Source organism: Amphiprion ocellaris, chromosome 15, assembly GCF_022539595.1.
Source record: "Amphiprion ocellaris isolate individual 3 ecotype Okinawa chromosome 15, ASM2253959v1, whole genome shotgun sequence".
In the NCBI taxonomy this organism is placed as follows: Eukaryota; Metazoa; Chordata; class Actinopteri; family Pomacentridae; genus Amphiprion; species Amphiprion ocellaris.
The window spans coordinates 34,505,118-34,525,987 of NC_072780.1; the positions used below are offsets into that span (position 1 = coordinate 34,505,118).

The following is a 20,870-nucleotide window of genomic DNA, read 5'->3' on the forward strand; positions in this document are numbered from 1 at the left end:
TTTTGTAGTATTTTGTCTTGTTTTTGTTTTTTGTCTGTCGTTTGTCTCATGTTTTTGTTGTTGTGTTTCCTTGTTGTCTCGCTTATGTTTTGTCGTTTTTGTCATTTTGTTTCTCTTTTTTGTCGTTCATCCATTTTTTTGTCGCTTTCACAACCAAAGTAACTGGATTCATCAACTAATTACAGCGTAGACGTTCTAGAAATACTCATGTATGTAATATTTTAGATTCTACAGTTTAAACCTCACATCCAGCCTCTTCAACAGCTATGAAACTAGGAATATTATATAATCAGCTTCCTGGTTGTTTCTCTGCTTTTACGGTGATGTTTGTTGCTGAACGTCCTCCTTGCTGCTCGTTAAGGGATCGTTTTAAGCTCCTAACGAGCAGCAGCTCATTAAAACTTCGTTGTTAAAACGTCCAAACAAGGCTTCAGAAAAACACCAGACTCCATCTCATCCACAGGTCAGTTTAACTCAAACCAGAAACAACCGGTGGTGTTTGTCGTTGTGTTTTTGTGTTTGCTGTGAGGTCGGCTGTTCTGAATCTACTTCCTGTTTCTAATCAGGGACTCGGTTACACCTTGGACGCTCCGAAGAGGAAACCCAGATTAAGACTGAGCTCCGCTGGTTTGCTTTGGAATGAATCGGTTCCAGAAACGAGTAACTGCCAAAAACCTGACGTAAAGACGTTTCTGAGGAGATGATCGGCTACAAACTGCACTCATTTTTCCATCGTGTATTTGTCCTTTTTAAGCTTTATGAAGTATTTATTGTGATTTTTTTCCTGCAGTCGTTGTGTCATTTTAAGAGGATGGAGACCAAACAGATCCAGCAGTGTTAGTTATTGGATCAGTTCAACTAAGATTATTATTACTGTAGACCAGGAGAGTCCAACTGATCCTAGTCCAGGTTCCACATCCAGAACCAGTAAAACCAGTAAAACCAGTAAAACTGCAACAGAATAACCAAGAAATATCCACAACTCCCAATGGTTCCTTTGTTTTAGTGCAGAAATGTTCACAATTCAGGAATTATCTTTTTACTAAACATCATGAACAACCTGAAATTTATGAAGAAAAATAAATTCAATTTCATCAACATTCAGCTTCAGTTTATCATTTCCACATTACAACTTGCAGATCACAGTGTGTCGACAAAGGAACACAACATTTAGTCACCTGGAACTGAACCAGAGAGGATTTACTGGAGGATCACAACCACAAAAGTCAGACAAAAAAAAAGACAAAAAACAACAAAAACACGACAAAATATTACAAAAATGAGACACTAAATGACAAAAAAATGAGACAAACCTAGAAAAGAGGCAAAAAAGCTACAAAGCGACAAAAACGAGACAAGAAATGACAAAAGCGAGAAACAAAACTATCAAAAAAATAGACAAACACCACAAGCGAGAAACTAAAAAACACAAAATGACTAAAATTGAGACAAATGACACAAAACAAAAAAACTAGACAAAAAAATTTGGAAAGCGACAAAAAATGAGACCAACAACAAAATTCAGACAAAAAAGAAAAACAAGACAAAATATTACAAAAATTAGACACAAAACAACAAAAAAGAGACAAATGACACAAAAAAAGACAAAACGACAAAAACTGAGACATCAAATTAGAAAAGTTGAGACAAAAAAAAATCAGACAAGAAATAACAAAAGTGAAAAACAAAACCACCAAAAAAATGGACAAACACGAGGAAGAAAAAAAAACAAAACAGCAAAAACAAGAAACAAAGTGGCAAAAACATGAGACCAACGACAAAAAGACAAAACAAAAAAACAAGACAAAATATTACAAAAATGAGACACAAAATGACAAAAAATGAGACAAACGACACAAAACTAAAAGACAAAAAATTAGACCAAAAAAGTTAGAAACCGACAAAAACGATAAACGCGAGAAACAAAACTACAAAGAAACAAACACAAGCAAATTAAGAATTAATAAACAGAAAATATTATTAAAATAAGACCCCAGAGCAGCTAAAAGTTCCCATATAATCTGATTTATTCACTCTGGATCACACAGTTCCTGATTTAAACAGAGTATTTCTAAATAGTTGACAGTTTTATTGAGTTATTGTGCAGCTTTTTAGGCTCATTTATTACATGAATTAAAGTTTTTTTGAGAGAAGAAAAGTTTATTTTTATTAAAACTTTAGCCTTTAACTTATTTTTTATGAAAACATTAATACTGAAAATCTGCACAATTAAAACTTATTTTGGAAAAAATAATGCGAAGTGTTTTGATTCAGATTAATATTAATGGTGGGAAAAGTTTCTGAAATTATTGTTTAATCCTAAATTCATCTGCAACAATTTGAAGAATTCATTTATTTTTAAAAACACAGTGATCACTAGTTCTACGGTTTGTGAGGATTGATCATTTATACATTTAATTTAACTGCAAACTGAACACTGAGATTTTTCAACAGTTTAGAGGAAATTTTCTTTTACTTTTTAAAATTTTTTATTTTTTAAAAATATTTTATTATTTTATTTTATAATTAATTTCCTTTCAAAACAGAGTGATCACTAGTTCTATGGTTTCTGAGGTTTTATTTTATTTTTTCCATTTATCTGCAAACTGAACACTTTAGGATTTTTCAACAGTTTAGAAGACATTTTTTTAACGTTTACATTTTTAAAAAAATATTATTTTATTAGATTTTTTATTTTATAATTGATTTCTTTTCAAAACATAGTTATCACAAATTCTGCGGTTTATTTTTTTTAAATTCAGTTTTAGCTTATATTATTAGATTTAGTTTTTTTAAATTAATTTCTTTTCAAAACATAGTGTGGTTTATTTTTTTAATATATTTTCAATTATATTTTATATTATATATATTTTTTTATATTTACTTACTTATATTTTTATTTTATAATTAATTTCTCTTCAAAACATAGTGATCAACAGTTCTACAGTTTGTAAGGCTTTATTTTATTTTTTATTTCTTCCATTTAATTTAATTCCAAACTGAACACTTTGAGAATTTTGACAGTTTAATGGGAAAAAAATAAAATTTTCTTATGACAATTTTCCAAATTGATGAAAAAAAGCAAATCAGGTTCATGAACAATGTAAATATTGGTTCTGATATTTTTTAAAAAAAATCACTTTTCATGGCTGCAGCAGATCTTTAAATCATCCAAAGCTTCAAAATTCAACACTTCGATCCAGATTTCTGGTCGTAGCAGCTCATAAAAACCCCTGAAGGACTTCATGTGTCATAAATCACACGTCTGATTGGAGAGAATATTAATTAATGCCTGGAGGCAGGTTATTAATCAGATTAAAAATTAATAAAACTCTAAAAAAATGACTGTTTAGACAAAATGCAGAAGTTTTCCTGACATTTTTACACTAATTTTGTAAATGTTTTATCCAGCAGCAGGTTAATTCCTGCACTGACAGACACACAACTATTAATTTTAATGCACTGATAACTTTTACAACTGCACACAACTATAAATCCTTTGGAAAGTGTCAGTTTTAAGGAGGCCTGCAGGGTAGAAAAACCTCACAATTCCACCTTAAGAGTGGTTGAATAATCAGAAGAAAGGAGAACAGGCCTCAACCTGCTAAGAATGTAGATGATTCCACGTTCCTGCAGACAGAAGTCCTGCCTGTTATTCCAAATATTCTTTTTAAACACAGCTTTGAGTCCGGCAGCCATTGGAGGACGTCATTAACTAACCTGACATAATCTGTTCAGGTGCGGCTAACGAGGCAGCTAACGTTACATCAGACGTCTGAAACCTGAGCATGGGTTCGCTGTCAGGTCCTTCCAGCCGGCCGACGGTCAACAGATCCAACCACTCTCACTAATGAGGAGATAAACCGGCCACCGGCTCATTTTTAAATACAAATCTGGACGTATCCGGTGACCTGAGGAGACGATTCTGGTTTGAACGGAGTCGTTTAAAGGGCTGAGAGTTAATTTAAACACTAAAATATGGTTCATCAATTAGCTCAGAGACAGAAAATAATTCAGAAACTCATCTGATCACATAAAACAGCTGCTTAGAGATCATTCAATATCACTGGGATGAACATGGACTTTTAAGCGCTTTCTGACATTATTGCAACAACAAAAAGAGACTGAAAATGACAAATAAATGAGACAAAAAAAACCAAAAAGATTGAAAATGAATGGAATGAAAATATAATTCACAGATTATTCAAATTTTTTAAAAAATATTTTAACATCAAATGTTTATTAAATAAGTTATCATCAGGATTGAGGACAGATTTGGGGGTATTTTTTGCTCTGCACATTAATTATTTGTGGTTTGGATGAATAATGTAAACATCTGTCCTGATATTTAAAATAAAAAAATCACTTCTCAGGCTGCAGCAGATCTTTAAAGCTGCTTTTGTTCAGTTTAAATCATCCAAAGTAGGGCTGCAACTAACGATTATTTTAATAATCGATTAGTCGGCCGATTATTTTTTCGATTAATCGATGAATCGGATAAAAAAACAACACATTTTTAATTTCCGCCGCTTTATTCTGAAAGAGAAGATTTGGACTGACAGAGCAAATAAGATAATTGAAGCGAAGCCTTCGTCTTCAACCATCGACACAGGCCTCATGCCAGTGAGCATCATGTTGAGGATGCTCTCAGTCAGGACAGATGCTTGCTGTGGTTGACATGATGTCTTGCTCATCATGAAGCCTGTCATTGTTTGCTGTTCAAGAAATGAGAAAGATAGTATAGTTTGAGTATGTATTATAGCACAATTTACAACAACTCAGTAATTATCTTGTTTTATTTGCAGTATTAGGTTAAGGCAAGTAAGTAGTCCAAAGAGCAAAACACAAAGTACGCACACACACACACACACACGCACACGCACACGCACACGCACACATATAGATAGATAGGTAGGTAGATAGATAGATGGATGGATGGATGGATGGATGGATGGATGGATGGATGGATGGATGGATGGATGGATGGATGGATGGATGGATGGATGGATGGATGGATGGATGGATGGATGGATGGATGGATGGATGGATGGATGGATGGATGGATGGATGGATAGATAGATAGATAGATAGATAGATAGATAGATAGATAGATAGATAGATAGATAGATAGATAGATAGATAGGTAGATAGATGGATAGATAGATAGGTAGATAGATGGATAGATAGATAGGTAGATAGATAGATAGATAGATAGATAGATAGATAGATAGATAGATAGATAGATAGATAGATAGATAGATAGATAGATAGATAGATAGGTAGATAGATGGATAGATGGATAGATAGATAGGACAAGCACCATAAAAAATACTACATACTAAATAAGTTACTTTAACCCCGGTCTAAATGCAGTTCATCCTGCCTCACTCCAACACAGACCAGTGTCTTCACTCAGACTTTGTGAGAAAATTAAAACTTGAGGCTTAATCTTTAAATTATTATCACCATTGTGGGCAAGTTACGTTTATTTATAAAGCATATTCAAACCCTGCTTAAGCTGATTAAAGTGAAATAAAAAGTTTCACACGCGCACGTACACACACACACACACACACACACACACACACACACACACACACACACGTGCCCTATCACTGTCATTAATCAGCTAACAAACACTAGCATCAGGAGAGCTACCAGAGAGACTAACGTTACGTTTCCTCACTGTAAAACGGAACAAACGTAGGATAATGTAGTGACTTACCTGCTGTTGAGCTCCTTCATCCTCATCGGCGACTCCAACGTGTTTCCGTTTCAGGTGCTGCATCATCATCGTGGTGCTCCCGTACATCATATCACTTTTGTAAAGCTTGCATGCTACGCATGTTTGTTGTTTTGTGAAGCGTTAAATGCTGCCACACTTTTGAGGATTTCGGTCTGACTGTTTCCTCCGTGTCGGTCACGTTCGGTTGAAATTACTCTGAATTTACTTTCGCTTTGCCGCCACCTCGTTCTGTTCAACTCGCTCTAGAGGTGGAATTATTTTTAAAAAACAAAAAAAACTTTATTTCCGTCAGCCAGCATTGACAAAGCTCTGCAGGTGAAGTGGACGCTCCGCGACATGGCGAGTGACGCACGAATCGCGCGACACAACGAATCGATAATGAAATTCGTTGCCAACGCTTTTAATAATCGATTATTATCGATTTTATCGATTCGTTGTTGCAGCCCTAATCCAAAGCTTCAAGATTCAACATTTTGATGCAGACTTCTGGTTCTAGCAGCTCATAAAACCCCCTGAAGGAATTCATGTGTCAGAAATCACACGTCTGACTGGAGAGATTAATAATTAATGCCTGGAGGCAGGTTTTTAATCAGACCTACGGCTGGAAATCTGGTAGAATATGAATTAAAGTATAAAACAGGAGACTGGAGCTGCAGCAGGTGAGACGATTAAAAACTAAAAGAAAGATTTAAAACGTCCAACAGAATTACAGCAAACAGCATCTCAGGTAAAACGCTTCCACTTTGCTTCTCGTTAAAAATTAACGACGAACCAGATCACAGCAGGACTCACACCCTGACCTACACTCCCTCATTTCTACCTGCAGACTTCAGCACTTCCTGGTCTCACCTGAGAGGTGACTCACCTGCAGGAAGGGAGTCGCCCTGAAGGAGACTCAGTGCTCCGTTTTAACACCAACAACAAACTTTTCTGGTACTAATAAACGTAAAACTCCTACAGAGACACTTCCAGAAATCCCCACTACTGAAATATTTTCTCCCTAAAATCCACCAAAACGAAGCGACCAAATGTTCTGGAGAAACTCTAAAGAAGAAACAACTTTCCTCAGACAGGAGGCCAAAATCTGTGAGGAACGTTTCCACCAACAAAAAAATCTGACAAAAAACAAAAAAAAGACTGAAAAATGTTGAAAAAAATAGAGAAAACAAAACAAATGGATTGAAAAAGAAAAAAAATAGAGAAAACACAACAAATGGATTGAAAAAAATGAGAAAAACAATAAAAAATGCGAAAAACACAACAATAAGACAACAACAATAAGACTGAAAATGACAATAAATAACAAAAATAACAAGTACGAAAATTACCAAAAAATTTGAAAAACTACAGCAATAAGATAGAAAATGTAAAAAAAATGAGACAAAAAACAACAAAAAGATTGAAAATGACCAAAAAAATGAGAAAAACAACAATAAGACTGAAAATGACAATAAATGACAAAAATAACAAGTATGAAAATTGCCAAAAAATTTGAAAAACAACAGCAATAAGGCAGAAAATGTTAAAAAAAAGAGACAAAAAACAACAAAAAGATTGAAAATGACCAAAAAAATGAGACAACACACCAAGAACATTGAAAATTATGAAAAATAAGACAAAAACAACAACAAATAGACTGAATCCAACAAAATTTGGGTGAAAAAAACAACTAAAAAATATTGAAAATGACAAAAGAAAAACAACAAAAACAGATTTAAAATTACAAAATTACACAAAAAACAACAATAATAGATTGAAAATGACAAAAAAACAACAAAAATTAAAAATAACAAAAAAATGACAAAAACAACACAAAGAGACTGGAAATGACAAAATAAATAGAGAAAAACACCAAAAAGAGTGAAAATGAGCAACCCAAGTCTGCGGAGCGTTTAGGAAAACAGTTTATCTTCTTCATAGTCTATATATACGTATATTCACCCGACATTAAACCCGTTAACAGGTTCGTGTCTCTACGGATCTCCATCAACGACTAAAAACACACTCATAAACCTGAATTATTCCATTTCAGACAGAAGCAAGCTGTTGCTGTAAGAACTGAAAGTGAACACAGCTGCCAGTAAAGGAAGAAAGGAGCAGGACAGCTGCTGAACTGGGTTTTAGCTGCAGTTACTGAGAACTGGAGCTGCAGCTGCTGAACTGGGTTTTAGCTGCAGTTACTGAGAACTGGAGCTGCAGCTGCTGAACTGGGTTTTAGCTGCAGTTACTGAGAACTGGAGCTGCAGCTGCTGAACTGGGTTTTAGCTGCAGTTACTGAGAACTGGAGCTGCAGCTGCTGAACCGAGTTTTAGCTGCAGTTACTGAGAACTGGAGCTGCAGCTGCTGAACCGGGTTTTAGCTGCAGTTACTGAGAACTGGAGCTGCAGCTGCTGAACCGGGTTTTAGCTGCAGTTACTGAGAACTGGAGCTGCAGCTGCTGAACCGAGTTTTAGCTGCAGTTACTGAGAACTGGAGCTGCAGCTGCTGAACCGGGTTTTAGCTGCAGTTACTGAGAACTGGAGCTGCAGCTGCTGAACCGGGTTTTAGCTGCAGTTACTGAGAACTGGAGCTGCAGCTGCTGAACCGGGTTTTAGCTGCAGTTACTGAGAACTGGAGCTGCAGCTGCTGAACCGGGTTTTAGCTGCAGTTACTGAGAACTGGAGCTGCAGCTGCTGAACCGGGTTTTAGCTGCAGTTACTGAGAACTGGAGCTGCAGCTGCTGAACCGGGTTTTAGCTGCAGTTACTGAGAACTGGAGCTGCAGCTGCTGAACCGAGTTTTAGCTGCAGTTACTGAGAACTGGAGCTGCAGCTGCTGAACCGGGTTTTAGCTGCAGTTACTGAGAACTGGAGCTGCAGCTGCTGAACCGGGTTTTAGCTGCAGTTACTGAGAACTGGAGCTGCAGCTGCTGAACCGGGTTTTAGCTGCAGTTACTGAGAACTGGAGCTGCAGCTGCTGAACCGGGTTTTAGCTGCAGTTACTGAGAACTGGAGCTGCAGCTGCTGAACCGGGTTTTAGCTGCAGTTACTGAGAACTGGAGCTGCAGCTGCTGAACCGAGTTTTAGCTGCAGTTACTGAGAACTGGAGCTGCAGCTGCTGAACCGGGTTTTAGCTGCAGTTACTGAGAACTGGAGCTGCAGCTGCTGAACCGAGTTTTAGCTGCAGTTACTGAGAACTGGAGCTGCAGCTGCTGAACCGAGTTTTAGCTGCAGTTACTGAGAACTGGAGCTGCAGCTGCATGGATTCACTTCACTGCTTCACTTAGATCAGGGGTGAAAATACTACATGGTTCTGTTGTCGTTTTGTAGTTCTGTGTGTCATTTTTGTAATATTTTATCTTGTTTTTGTTGTCTGGCTTTTATGATTTATGTCAGGTTTTTCTTGTTTTGTTTACAATTTTGTCATTTTTTTGTCTCATTTGTATATTTTTTTGTAATTTTTCTGTCTAATTTTTTTGTTTCGTGTCGTTCGTCTCATTTTTGTCATGTTGTTTCTCGCTTTTGTTGTTTGTGTGTCACATTTGTAATATTTTGCTTGTTTTTGTTGTCTTTTCTTGTTTATGTCACAGTTTTGTTTCTCAGTTTTTTCATTTTGTGTTTCCTTTTTGTCTCATTTGTGGGTTTTTTTTTTAAATCTCATTTTTGTCTTTTGTTGGCTTTATTCATTGTTTTGTGTACCTTCTCTGTCATTTTGTTTCACGGTGTTCTCATTTTTTTTGTCTCATTTGTATATTTTTTATTGCTTTGTAGCTTTTTAGTCAAATTTTTAGTCTCTTTTTTGTTTTGTTTCGTGTCGTTTGTCTCATTTTTTGCCATTTTGTTTCTCGCTTGTGTTTTTTGTGTCTCATTTTTGTAATATTTAGTCTTTTTTTTGTCCTTTTAAAGTAAAATCCTCTCTGGTTAAGTTCCAGGTGACTAAACATTGTGTTTCTTTGTAGAAACTGTGATCTGGAAGTTGTAATGTGGAAATGATAAACTGAGGCTGAATGTTGATGAAACTGAATTTATCTTTCTTCATAAATTTCAGGTTGTTGATGTTTAGTAAAAAGATAATTCCTTATATGTGAACATTTCTGCAGTAAAACAAAGGAACCATTAGGAGTTGTGGTTATTTCTAGGTTATTATGCTGTGGTTTTACTGGTTTTACTGGAGATCAGACTGGACTAGAACCAGTTTGACTCCTCTGTTTTAGAACATTACTGCTCCACAGTAAATGAAGAATTAATCCCATTCTGTGGTAAAACCAGCAGAGGGACAATAAACCTGTCAGGATGTTTACTGTCTTCAGAAGGGTGTGTGCTTCTTATTGCATTTTATTATTTACTATATTTGGATTAAAGCAGCTGAAACAGCGCAAACGTTGTTTAAATTTGACCTGCAGGAATTCATAAAGCGTTCAGTCAAATGCATTGGAATTCTCTCCTATTCCAGCTTCCTGTGCACTCATCCCAGCTTCTGCAGACCCATTTTTCTGGACATTTGACAGAAATCAGGCCGGTGGATCTGAGGCCTGTCCGGGTCGGAGCTCTGCCCTGCAGCCTTTTTCTGCACAATCATCCCTTTAACCGGCTGCAGAGGGAGAAGAAGGCCACCACCGGGCCCGGAGAGCTCTGAGCTGCTCACCGTCCCGCCCCGGTGGGCTCAGAGCTCCGACAAATCACGTCCGAGCCGCCGGTGGTAATGAGATCACCGGGTTCCAATCAGGGATGCTAAGGCGGCTAACGCTAGCCAGCTAGCTAGCGGAGCCGGTTGGTACAGCGCAGAACTCCGCGTCCCGAGCAAGTTTACCCCCGGTAGCCCAAAAACCGTCACCTACAAGTCACACCCTGATTAATTATGAGCAACCGAGAGCTGCAGTTTGTATTAAATAAAATAAGATGTTAATAATGACGTTCTTGCGTGAGCCAAAGCGGTTTCTGCGATGAGGAAGCACATTCAGGGGGGTACGAGTTATGTCACAACACCATCAGCAACAATAAGCCAGTTAGCTAGCGGAGTCGGTGGGTGTAGCGCAAAATTCCGTGTCCCGAGCAAGTTTATCCTTCGGTAGCCCAAAAACCGTCACCTACAAGTCACACCCTGATTAAATATGAGCAACCGAGAGCTGCAGTTTGTATTAAATAAAATATGGTGTCAATAATGACGTTCTTGTGTGAGCCAAAGCGGTTTCAGCGATGAGGAAGCACATTCAGGGGGGTACGAGATATGTCACAACACCATCAGCAAAAATAAGTCCACCAGCTAACGGAACTCCTGACTGACGGTTTATCTTAGCTCCACGGACTGAAACACACCGAGTCAGCCCTCCGGTGTCGGTTATTCACGTCTGCTTGTTGTTGACTGTCTGCTGTGTGTTCGGTATTTCCTGGATTTTCCGCTCACACGCCCCTCTCGGTTAGCTCACGCTGCAGAAAGCACCGAGTTCCCGCATCGCAGCGAGCTGACGTCCGCTGGAGAGCAGAAGTACCGGGGACGTTAACGAACAGCCTTTTAAAGCCGGTGTCAGGCGGAGTAACGGTGCAGCAGCCGCGGCTAACCGGCTCCGTTAGCATCACACCGATTTCAATTAATGATTATTTGTGAATGATTCGCGGTGACGAGCACGGAGCGGCGGCGCGCTGCGACTCTTTTTGTTTTCCCGCTCCCGTTAAACGAGCCGCAAACGTTTCAGCGCATAAAAAACTCCGCAGCTCACCTGGTCAAGCACTGATTTGTCCGTTATCTCTCCGGAACCGAGCAGACAGCAAGTCTTCACCGGACGGGCTCCGTCGCTTCTTCCTGGATGAAGGTAAATTTACCCAGCAGCCACCGCGCCGCGTTTCCGCCCTACCTCGCGCAACTAATTCCTTTCCCATATAAGGAGCGGAGCGACAGAAAGAAGAAGAACCTGAAGAAGTCATTCCACAGACATATCCTTCCTCTCTACATACAGACAAGAACACGAAGAAGAGTCATTCCTCTAGAATCTGTAGGAAAATGTCAGAGAAACTCTACAACTGGAGAAACAAAGAGGAAGAAACACGAAGAAACACGAAGAATCACGAAGAAACACGAAGAAACCCGAAGCTCCGTCGCTGTTTAATGTTCAGGAAACTTCTGCAGGTTTCTGCTCCTCTTCATGTTTGGACGCGTCTGGCTGCGGAGTTCCACAAAACAGTCACACCTGCAGAAAATATGCACCAAAAAGTAAACTAACTGTGGTTAATCATGCAGCAAAAGGATATGATGACTAAGCGATATAATGTTGTTTTCTGTCTATGAATGAAACAATAATGCAATCAGAGAGCAGCAGCTTCTGTTTAGTCCAACAAACATCCTCAAACCCAAACATATTCAGTTCAAAACATCAATATGACCTTTAAAGAGGGTGAAATGTGTCACTAAATATCACTATACTGCACTAAATCCGTCACTTTATCTCATGGTCATGTTTACATTTCACTCAGTTCTGCTTTTCTTAGTTCTTAGTTGTTGCTCGGCTCTAATTTTGCTTCCTTTGTTCTTTTTTGCCCTTTAATATCTTATTTTCTAAGTCTTTATTTAATGTCTACTGTTGCACGAAGAGAGAGTAACGAAATTTCGATTCTTGGTATGTCATGTACATATTGCAGAATTGACAATAAAGCTGACTTTGACTAATGTGCAATAAACAAACACCAATGAGCCAAATAAATGGACAACTGATTATTATCATCAATTATTATTATTATTGTTAAGCAAGCTAATGTTTCCTGCTTTTAATAAAATGACCAAATCTATTAAATCACGGCTTATATAGAAATATCTGTCAAAATAATTGCAATAATAAAGATTTTTTTGGCACCTTTAATGTTAAAAAAAATTCATATATGCAGAAGATTTACACACAACAGAGCAAATATGCAAAATAATGAATTTAATAAAGTTAATCATGCAGCTAATGATGATTATCAAGTAATCTAATGTTATTTTCTGTCTATTAATGAAAGAGTAATGTAATCAGAGCCACAGCTTCATCCTCAAACCCAAAAATATTCAGTTGAAAACAGAAATTCTATTAAAACTGCAGTAAAGTTGAGTCCAACATCCAAACCACAGGAGCCGTAGCTTTTAGAAGAAGGTCGAATGTGTGAAACTATCACAATCTGCAGCGCAAATGTGCAGAAAAACACAATGCTCAGTTAATTTATTCAAATTAGGGATACAGCAATTAGTTATCATTAATTATCATTATTATCAAGCAATCTAAAGGTTTTATCTGTATTAAAATTAATATACCAATTAGATTCATAGCTCATCTGTCAGAATAACTGCATAATAATTGCTATTATATATTTTTGGCAAATCTATAATGTTAAAATGATTATTTTCAAAAACTCAGACATGCAGAAGATTTGAATACAACAGTAAAAATATGCAAAATAATGAATTTAATAAAGTTAATCATGCAGCTAATGATGATGATTATCAATAAAACAATGCTAATGTGCTAAAAAAATTAAACAAAACACAATGCTCAGAGTAAATTTATTCCAATTAAGGATTCATCAATTAATTATTATCATTAATTATTATTATTATTATTATTATTATTATTATTATTATTATTATTATTATTATTATTATTATTATTATTATTATTATCAAGCAATCTAATGGTTTTATTTTTACTAAAATGATCAAACCTACTTAAATAATGACTCATATAGAAATATCTGTAAAATAATAATAATACATTGCAATGATACTTTCTTGGCATAACTGTAATGTAAGAAAACAACAACTCATAATGCACACAGCTGTGCAAAAAAAAAATCAGCAAAATTATTATTTTTGTCTTAATGAGAATTAATAAAAATTAATGAAACAATGCAGTCAGAGAGCAGCAGCTTCTTGTTTTTTTTAAATCTAAATAACAAAGATTAAAATGACAAAAGTAGGACTAATAATTCAATAATTATCACACTATAATAATAAATATAAAATCCTAAAAGCTACAGAGACGACAAACCTGCAGATCTGACTCTGGAGACACAAGTTGACGTGTTTGTTTGCTACAAACTGCAGCAAAAATCACATTTTATATTTTTTTCAGTGGCAAGGAAATGTAAAAAAACCCACCATGACTGAAATTATGACTCATATCTGTGGAAATAATCCCAAAATGATTTATTTAGTTTGTTTTGTTTAAAGTTCAAACTGACATGAAGCAGAGAAAAGAATCAAATCTTCAGGAAACGGATTCTGATCTTTAAAACGACATTAAAAAGAAAACCTGAATTCTGCTGATTTTCTGACTTTCTGCTCATCGGTCTTCATCCCTCCATGGATGAAAAACTCAGCTTCATCACGAGGAACAACAGACGGACGATACAACAATACAAATAAAATGCTAAAATAAAATAATAAGAAAATAGTGTGAGGATCTGGACTTGTTTTCTCTGTAACTGTGTGAAATAGCAAATAAAGGTTCCAGTGTTAGTCGTAGTACCAGGAATATTAGTAGTTCCAGCAGCTAGAGGTTCATGTGCTTCTAAAATAATAACAGCAGCAACGCATACAATAAGGATAATTTTTGACCATTATCGAGTAATTTTGATGAATTCTGGTTAATTTTAGACAATTATTAAGTCATTTTGACAAATTATGATTAATTTTGGACAATTATTGAGTAAATTTGATGAATTTAGGTTAATTTTGGGCAATTAATGAGTAATTGTGACAGATTATGGTTGATTTTGGACAATGTTTGGTAATTTTGACAAATTTTGGTTAATGCTGAATCATTTTTGTGTAGTGAGTGAGAAATACGTTGCCGTGACGACCTGAAACAAGAAATAGTCTTAAATGTGTGAATGAAGTGCTTTTTTTTCATTAAAGTCTTTTCTCGAGTCAGAAAAGTGAACAAACCAAAACATTTTATTTGAATTTACAGATGATCCAGTTGCATCAGGTCACAGAAAGAAAGGAAGGGGAGACCCTTCACTAAAACTTTATTTAAAACAAGAAAAAGAACACAAAATACCCAATGAAACCCCTTCGTTCACACGTTCTCCATCCTCCCTCACAGTGGACTCATCGAGTCGAGGTCAAGCCACTTCCAGAGATCCAGGATGGTGCAAACGGAAGAAGAAAAGCTGGAATAGCGTCGCTAAACGAGCAGAAACAATCAGAAGATAGATTCTAAGAGGTGGCACTAGGTGGCGCTTCAGAGGACAGCAAATAATCAGCAACACGTTTAAAGAAGGAACAGATCGTTAGCAACGGAGAAAAAGTGGCTCAGAAAGGTGGATTCACATTCTGCATGCAGTGAAAGAAAGATGAACCTCAGATGAACCTCCGGCTCTCAAACAAACGTCTGGACTCCAAACGCAGAGAAAGTCCAGAAAGATTTTAGTGAAGCTCCGATTCTAAACTGGAACCATCAGAGGGAATCTGTGGAATCTTTAAAATGATCGCTGTGAAAGAAAACACAAAAATCACATTTTATTCAGTCAAAAAGAAATTAATTTGATTCAGTTTTGGAAAATTATGGTTCATTTTAGACAATTATTGAGTAATTTTGATAAATTATGGTTTATTTTGGGCAATTATTGAGCAATTTCTACAAATTATGGTTCATTTGGGGAAATTATTGGGTAATTTTGGACAATTAAGTAATTTTGACAAATTATGCTCAAATTTGGACAATTATTGAGTTATTTTGATGAATTCTGGTTCATTTTGGACAATTTTTGAGTAGTTTTGACGGATTATGATTAATCTTAGACAACTATTGGGTTTATTATTACAGATTTTACTCTGGTTCCACAGATTTCTTCCTACTGGTGTCAGTTTTACCGTCTAAAGGATGGATTCACTGTTTTTCTACTGAAAGCTTCAAGTAAACGACGGGAACAAAATCAAATATATTAAAACATCTCCTTCCAGTTCTGATCATCTGAGTAGCATTTCACACATTTATGCATCAGTTTCTGAATCTGCTGGAAAGTGATGCAGAAGAAGCTCCGCCTCCATCAGTCTGCAGCACATGTAGCAGAGCAGCTGGTGGTGCGGAGTCCAGTGGTGTCGTCACGCTAACGCCAACATCCTGTTTCTATCCCATTCTTTAGTCTTCTCAGAGAGGAAACTCTGGAGGACATCCAGTGTTTTGGTTTTTTTTCTGACCTCCAAACCTCTGAACTCTAAAACCCGCCGGCAGGTTTGAAACTGGATTATAAAAACCAAACTGTGAGGAAGAATCACCTGATTTTCAGATTCCTGTGATCTGCAGTTCCTCAACATGAACTAAATCTCAGTCTGGAATTTAAATCGCTACAGTTTATGTTTCATTTAAATATTCACCAAAAATAAACCGTTTATTCAAACCTGATTCTGTAAAAAAGTAAAAATTCTGCCCTCCTTGCTGTAACCGTGAAGCCTTCAGGGACTCAGCTGGGATCTGAAGTCAGACAACAAGAAATCAGAGTTCTGGACTGAACTGCAGGACGTGTTCAAACAAGCAGAAACTGTAGTTAAACATCTGGAATATGTGGAGTTCAGTCTTCTAACGTCTGAGGACACGTGGAAGAAGGCTGGATTTTCTGATCTGATTTATTTTTCTAATGTGTGTCTTTCCACACGTCTCTGATTCTGTCTTCTTCTTCATGATGTTCTGGTTCCTCAGAGCTGCAGGACTTTAAATGAACCCCACTGAGTTCAACTGTGACAGTTATCAAAGAGTCATTTTACATGTCATGTCTTCAAATCAGTGATTTTTAGTCATTTAGGACACATTTTTAGTCATTTTGAACAGATTTCAAGGCATTTTTGACATGTTTTGGACAGATTTAAGTCATTTTGTGAACTTTTTGAGTTATTTCGGACAAATTTCTGATAGATTTCCGTCCGGTTTCAAGTCTCTCTGAGTTTCATGTCTTCAAATCAATATTTTTTTTGTCATTTTGGACAGATTTCCATCCAGTTTCAGGTCATCTTGGACATACTGTAAGACCTTTGTGAACATTTTTAGTCACTTTGGACACCTTTCATCATTTATGAAAAATTCTGAGTCATTCTGGACAAATTTTGAGCAAATTTGGACATTTGGGATTTCAGGTTATTTAGTAAATTACAATAAATAACCAAATAAATGTGCATTTTTTCCTATTTCTGTCATTATGAGTCCTACTGACAGAAGACGTCTCTGATTCTCTCTCCTTCTTCATTCTGTTTCTGTAGAGCTGCAGGACTTTAGATTAAAAACGAACCCCAGTGAGTTAAACTGAGACTAAATCTGTTCAGAGGTTTATCAGCCGCTATGAGCAGAAGAAGAAAAGCTGCTAAACTGTTGGTTTAGTCCCTGGAAATAAAACTGTGAACCCATCCTTCAACAAACAGAGAATTTAGAGACGAAACAACTGAACAGAGAATTAAAAGAGTTCAGATTAAAGGTCCAGGATTCACTAAAACCAGTAAAAGGTGCTTCTGGACGTTTCCCCCAGAAAATAAACTCTGGATGCAGCAAAGTCCCGTTTTTATGGCTCAACCTTCAACTTCAACCATCGCAGACCGACTCCTCTTCAGACATGAGATGAGTTAAATCAAAGTGCATGGAGGACGTCTGATCATCATCTAGTCACAGGAAGTCCGTGGTGGTGGAGCTTCAAGCATCAGGACGAGGATGAGGACGAGGAGCTCCATCTTCCTCCTCCAGGTGTCTTCTAAATGTCTCTGTGGGTTAATATCACATAAAACACACAAACTGCTCTGAACTAATGTGTTTTGGCACCGCAGCCACAAACGTCCTCATAGAGCCGACGTAGGAACATGCAGCCGGCTCAGAGGTCCAGGAGGAGGTCCAGGTCCTCCTCTGACCGGTGGTTGAACATGGCAGTGTTTGGTTGGTGGCGTGTTGCTGTGAACATGCGTGTCTACAAGAGGCTGGTGTTGAAGTTCAGCAGTACATTCCTCAGGTCTGGTGGATTTCAGGGATCTGGTCTGAAGCCTGAGTTCTGGTGGCTCAGATGCAGCAAGTCTGGTCCAGGCGTTCCCCCCTCCTGCTGCTCAGGTCTTCAGGGATGGAGGGGTGAGGTTGTCCTGCTATAGCAGCTCCTCTCTCTGTTTCTTGGGCCGGGCCGGACCCTGGCCGTTCCTCAGGGACCCGTTCTGGGGCCTCAGCAGCTGGCCTCGCTCCTGCTCCGTCCACGGAACGCCGCCCTGCCCGTCCTCGCTGTCCAGGTCTGAGTCCGAGTGCATGAGGGCCGAGGAGGTGGGAGCAGGAACCGGCTTCAGACGGGCTGAAACAAGAACATCAGGGGGAGAAGAAGGAGAACTGATGGTTTAGTCCTCCTTTAAACATCCATCCATCCATCCATCCATCCATCCATCCATCCATCCATCCATCCATCCATCCATGCATCCATCATCATCATCCATCCATCATCCATCCATCCATCCATCCATCATCATCCATCCATCCATCCATCATCCATCATCATCCATCCATCCATCCATCATCATCCATCCATCATCCATCCATCATCCATCCACCATCCATCCATTCATCCATCATCCATCCATCCATCACTCATCCATCCATCCATCATCCATTCATCCATCATCCATCCATCGTTCATCCATCATCCATCCATCGTTCATCCATCCATCCATCATTCCATCCATCATCCATCCATCATCTTTCAGTTTTAAAGAGATACTAAAAAGAAGTGTAACTAATATTTAGTTCTATAATTGAAAGAACTGAATCTGGTGGATTCTGATGTTTGTTTCCAAACTTTCTATTATTGATCAGCTTTGATTCAGAATCGACCAAAACGCAGCAGCAGGATGTCGACAGAAATCACATCAGTAGCAGTGGTTGTGTTGCTGTTGTTGTTGTTGTTGTGTGTGTCCTCACCAGCTCTGGGGTCCGTTTCACGAAGCAGGTTTAGTGAAAACTCTGAGTCTGTTAACCCTGAAATGAGGGAAACTCAGAGTTTTCCGTTTCACAAAGGGAGGTAACTCAAACCCAAGACAGAGGAGTAACTCTAGCCTGTTTCACAAAGAGGGGTAACTTAAACTCTCAGTCAGTTACCATAGTAACAGACTCTATGCATCTAACCTGGTCGGGACCAGGTTTATCTCAGTCTCCGCCCTCTTTCAGTCACACGCTATTTCATTTCCTCATTCATTCAGTCAGCTGGTGAGTTTTGGCGAAGTCTAGTTCTGCCGTTTGTCAAAATGACGTCCTTTTATGAACGATCCAGTAGATGAAGGAGCAGCATTACTACACAGAGAATTAAATATTCGTCAGGAGATTGTTATCAGACCGCGCATAGATGTTCTCACATTTCTCGACACGTATCTTTTAGAGTGGTACTGTTTCACGTCACAGTCCATAATCTACATCCAACCTCATCCATCCTTACATTTACAACATGACCAACCACAGTCATGCTCTCACATCCCAGCAGATATTGTGTGTTGTGCTGCGGTTCTTTGCAAATGGAAGTTTTTTTATATAATGTAGGAGATGCAGAACACTTCAGTAAGACAACTGTATGCAGGACGGTCAGAAAAGTGTGTCTGGATCTGAAATGACTTTTACCATCTTTGTGGTTTTCCCTGGACATAAACCTGTCAGAACCATCAAGGCTCTCTCTGTGTGTGTGTGTGTGTGTGTGTGTGTGTGTGTGTGTGTGTGTGTGTGTGTGTGTGTGTATATATATATATATATATATATATATATATATATATATATATATATATATATATATATATATATATATATATAAATATATATATATAGTTGGCTCAGTAGAAGTCTGTTAGTTTAAATAGGATTAATTATTTAACAGAACATGATATGGATGCAGACATTTAGGCTATGTGTGGGATAAAACCACTGCATACTTAATATTTATGCTACTTTACAATGTAAAACATGATCAAAATGAGGAAGCTCCATGAGATTATGCCGACTTCTTACCTGTTTTAAAAATGTTTTTATATTTCATCTTAAGCTACTGCTACATGCTCTTCTCCCCTGCAGGATTGCACCTAAATGAAATAACTTAATAGTCTACTATTCAAACAGTTTTCTTGTAATATTATTGTGATTTAAACTTACACATTGACCCAGGCAGCAATGTTCTCCCACACCGTCTTCCTCTCTTTTGCAGCTGCAGGTGTTGCACTTCTTTCTAAAAACGTGTTCAAACTCGCTATATAAGCGCATTAAGATTTCCAATTCAAACGCTGTAGTCCTCCGCTTCCCCGTTGCCATGGTGACTCGTCGAATCTGCGCTCCATTGATACTGGCTTTTCAGAGTTGTGGTGCACGCGCTTAACTCCGGGTGAAACTACTCCGAGTTGATTTAACCAACTCAAATCAGCCGTTGTGAAACCGAAAACTCAGAGTTTTCTATCTCAGAGTAGATCAACTCAGAGTTCAGGGTTAAACTCAGAGTTTGTTCAAACTGCTTCATGAAACGGACCCCTGGTCTGGTTGTTGTGTTGTCGTTGTGTTGTTGCTGTGTGTGTCCTCACCAGCTCTGGGCAGTTGTTGTGTTGTTGCTGTGTTGCTGTGTGTGTCCTCACCAGCTCTGGGCAGTTGTTGTGTTGTTGCTGTGTTGCTGTGTGTGTCCTCACCAGCTCTGGGTGGTTGTAGCTCCAGACTGTCCTGCTCGTCCTCCAGGATTTTATATCTGCTTTTGCTTCTCCTCACTTTGCTCTTCCTCCTTCCAGGAAACAAACAACCAGGTGTGATCAGCTGATGCTCCAACAACAGGTTTATTTACAGTGTTAGTCTGAACATATCCAGGACTTTAAACGCTAAACTCACCTGTTGCAGCAGCACACTGTACCCCAGACCAGCGTCGCCACGGCAACCACAATCATAAAGGAGGCGATAGTGACGTAGAGAACGCTCCACTCTGAAAATAAAGACACAAAACCAGAGTTTATCACACATAAATACACTACAGGACAAAGGTTTGGAAGAAAGATCAGATTAATCATAGTTTACTGGTGCAGAAAAATAAAGCTGATTATTATAAAGAGTCGTCAGAACAGATTTCTACTGTAGTTATCAGGTTTCTGTACTCTGCTGTTTCCTCCTGAGGTGCTTCTAGAGATCTGGACACAGCTGAGGTTTACTGGGATCA

General features: G+C 38.0%; 2 protein-coding genes across 8 annotated transcripts in view; both read right to left on the reverse strand.

Annotated features, from left to right (window-relative positions):
• Positions 1-11,589, reverse strand: part of cap1 (CAP, adenylate cyclase-associated protein 1 (yeast)) — a 30,818-nt gene extending 19,229 nt beyond the window's left edge. Inside the window, exon 1 of the mRNA XM_023274110.3 lies at positions 11,441-11,589. The gene's annotated coding sequence lies outside the window, so the exon portion shown is untranslated. The remainder of the gene's footprint in view (positions 1-11,440) is intronic.
• A 3,036-nt stretch (positions 11,590-14,625) lies between these two features.
• Positions 14,626-20,870, reverse strand: part of kiaa0319l (KIAA0319-like ortholog) — a 69,305-nt gene continuing 63,060 nt past the window's right edge. For 6 of the 7 annotated variants that reach the window (XM_055017787.1, XM_055017785.1, XM_055017786.1 and 3 more), the window contains 3 exons: positions 20,549-20,639; positions 20,254-20,444; positions 14,626-18,002 (listed from right to left, as the gene is read on the reverse strand). In XM_055017787.1, the coding sequence (XP_054873762.1) occupies positions 17,806-18,002; positions 20,254-20,444; positions 20,549-20,639 (479 nt within the window). In that variant the 3' untranslated portion in view covers positions 14,626-17,805. The remainder of the gene's footprint in view (positions 18,003-20,253; positions 20,445-20,548; positions 20,640-20,870) is intronic. The other variant, XM_055017788.1, reaches the window with a different exon arrangement.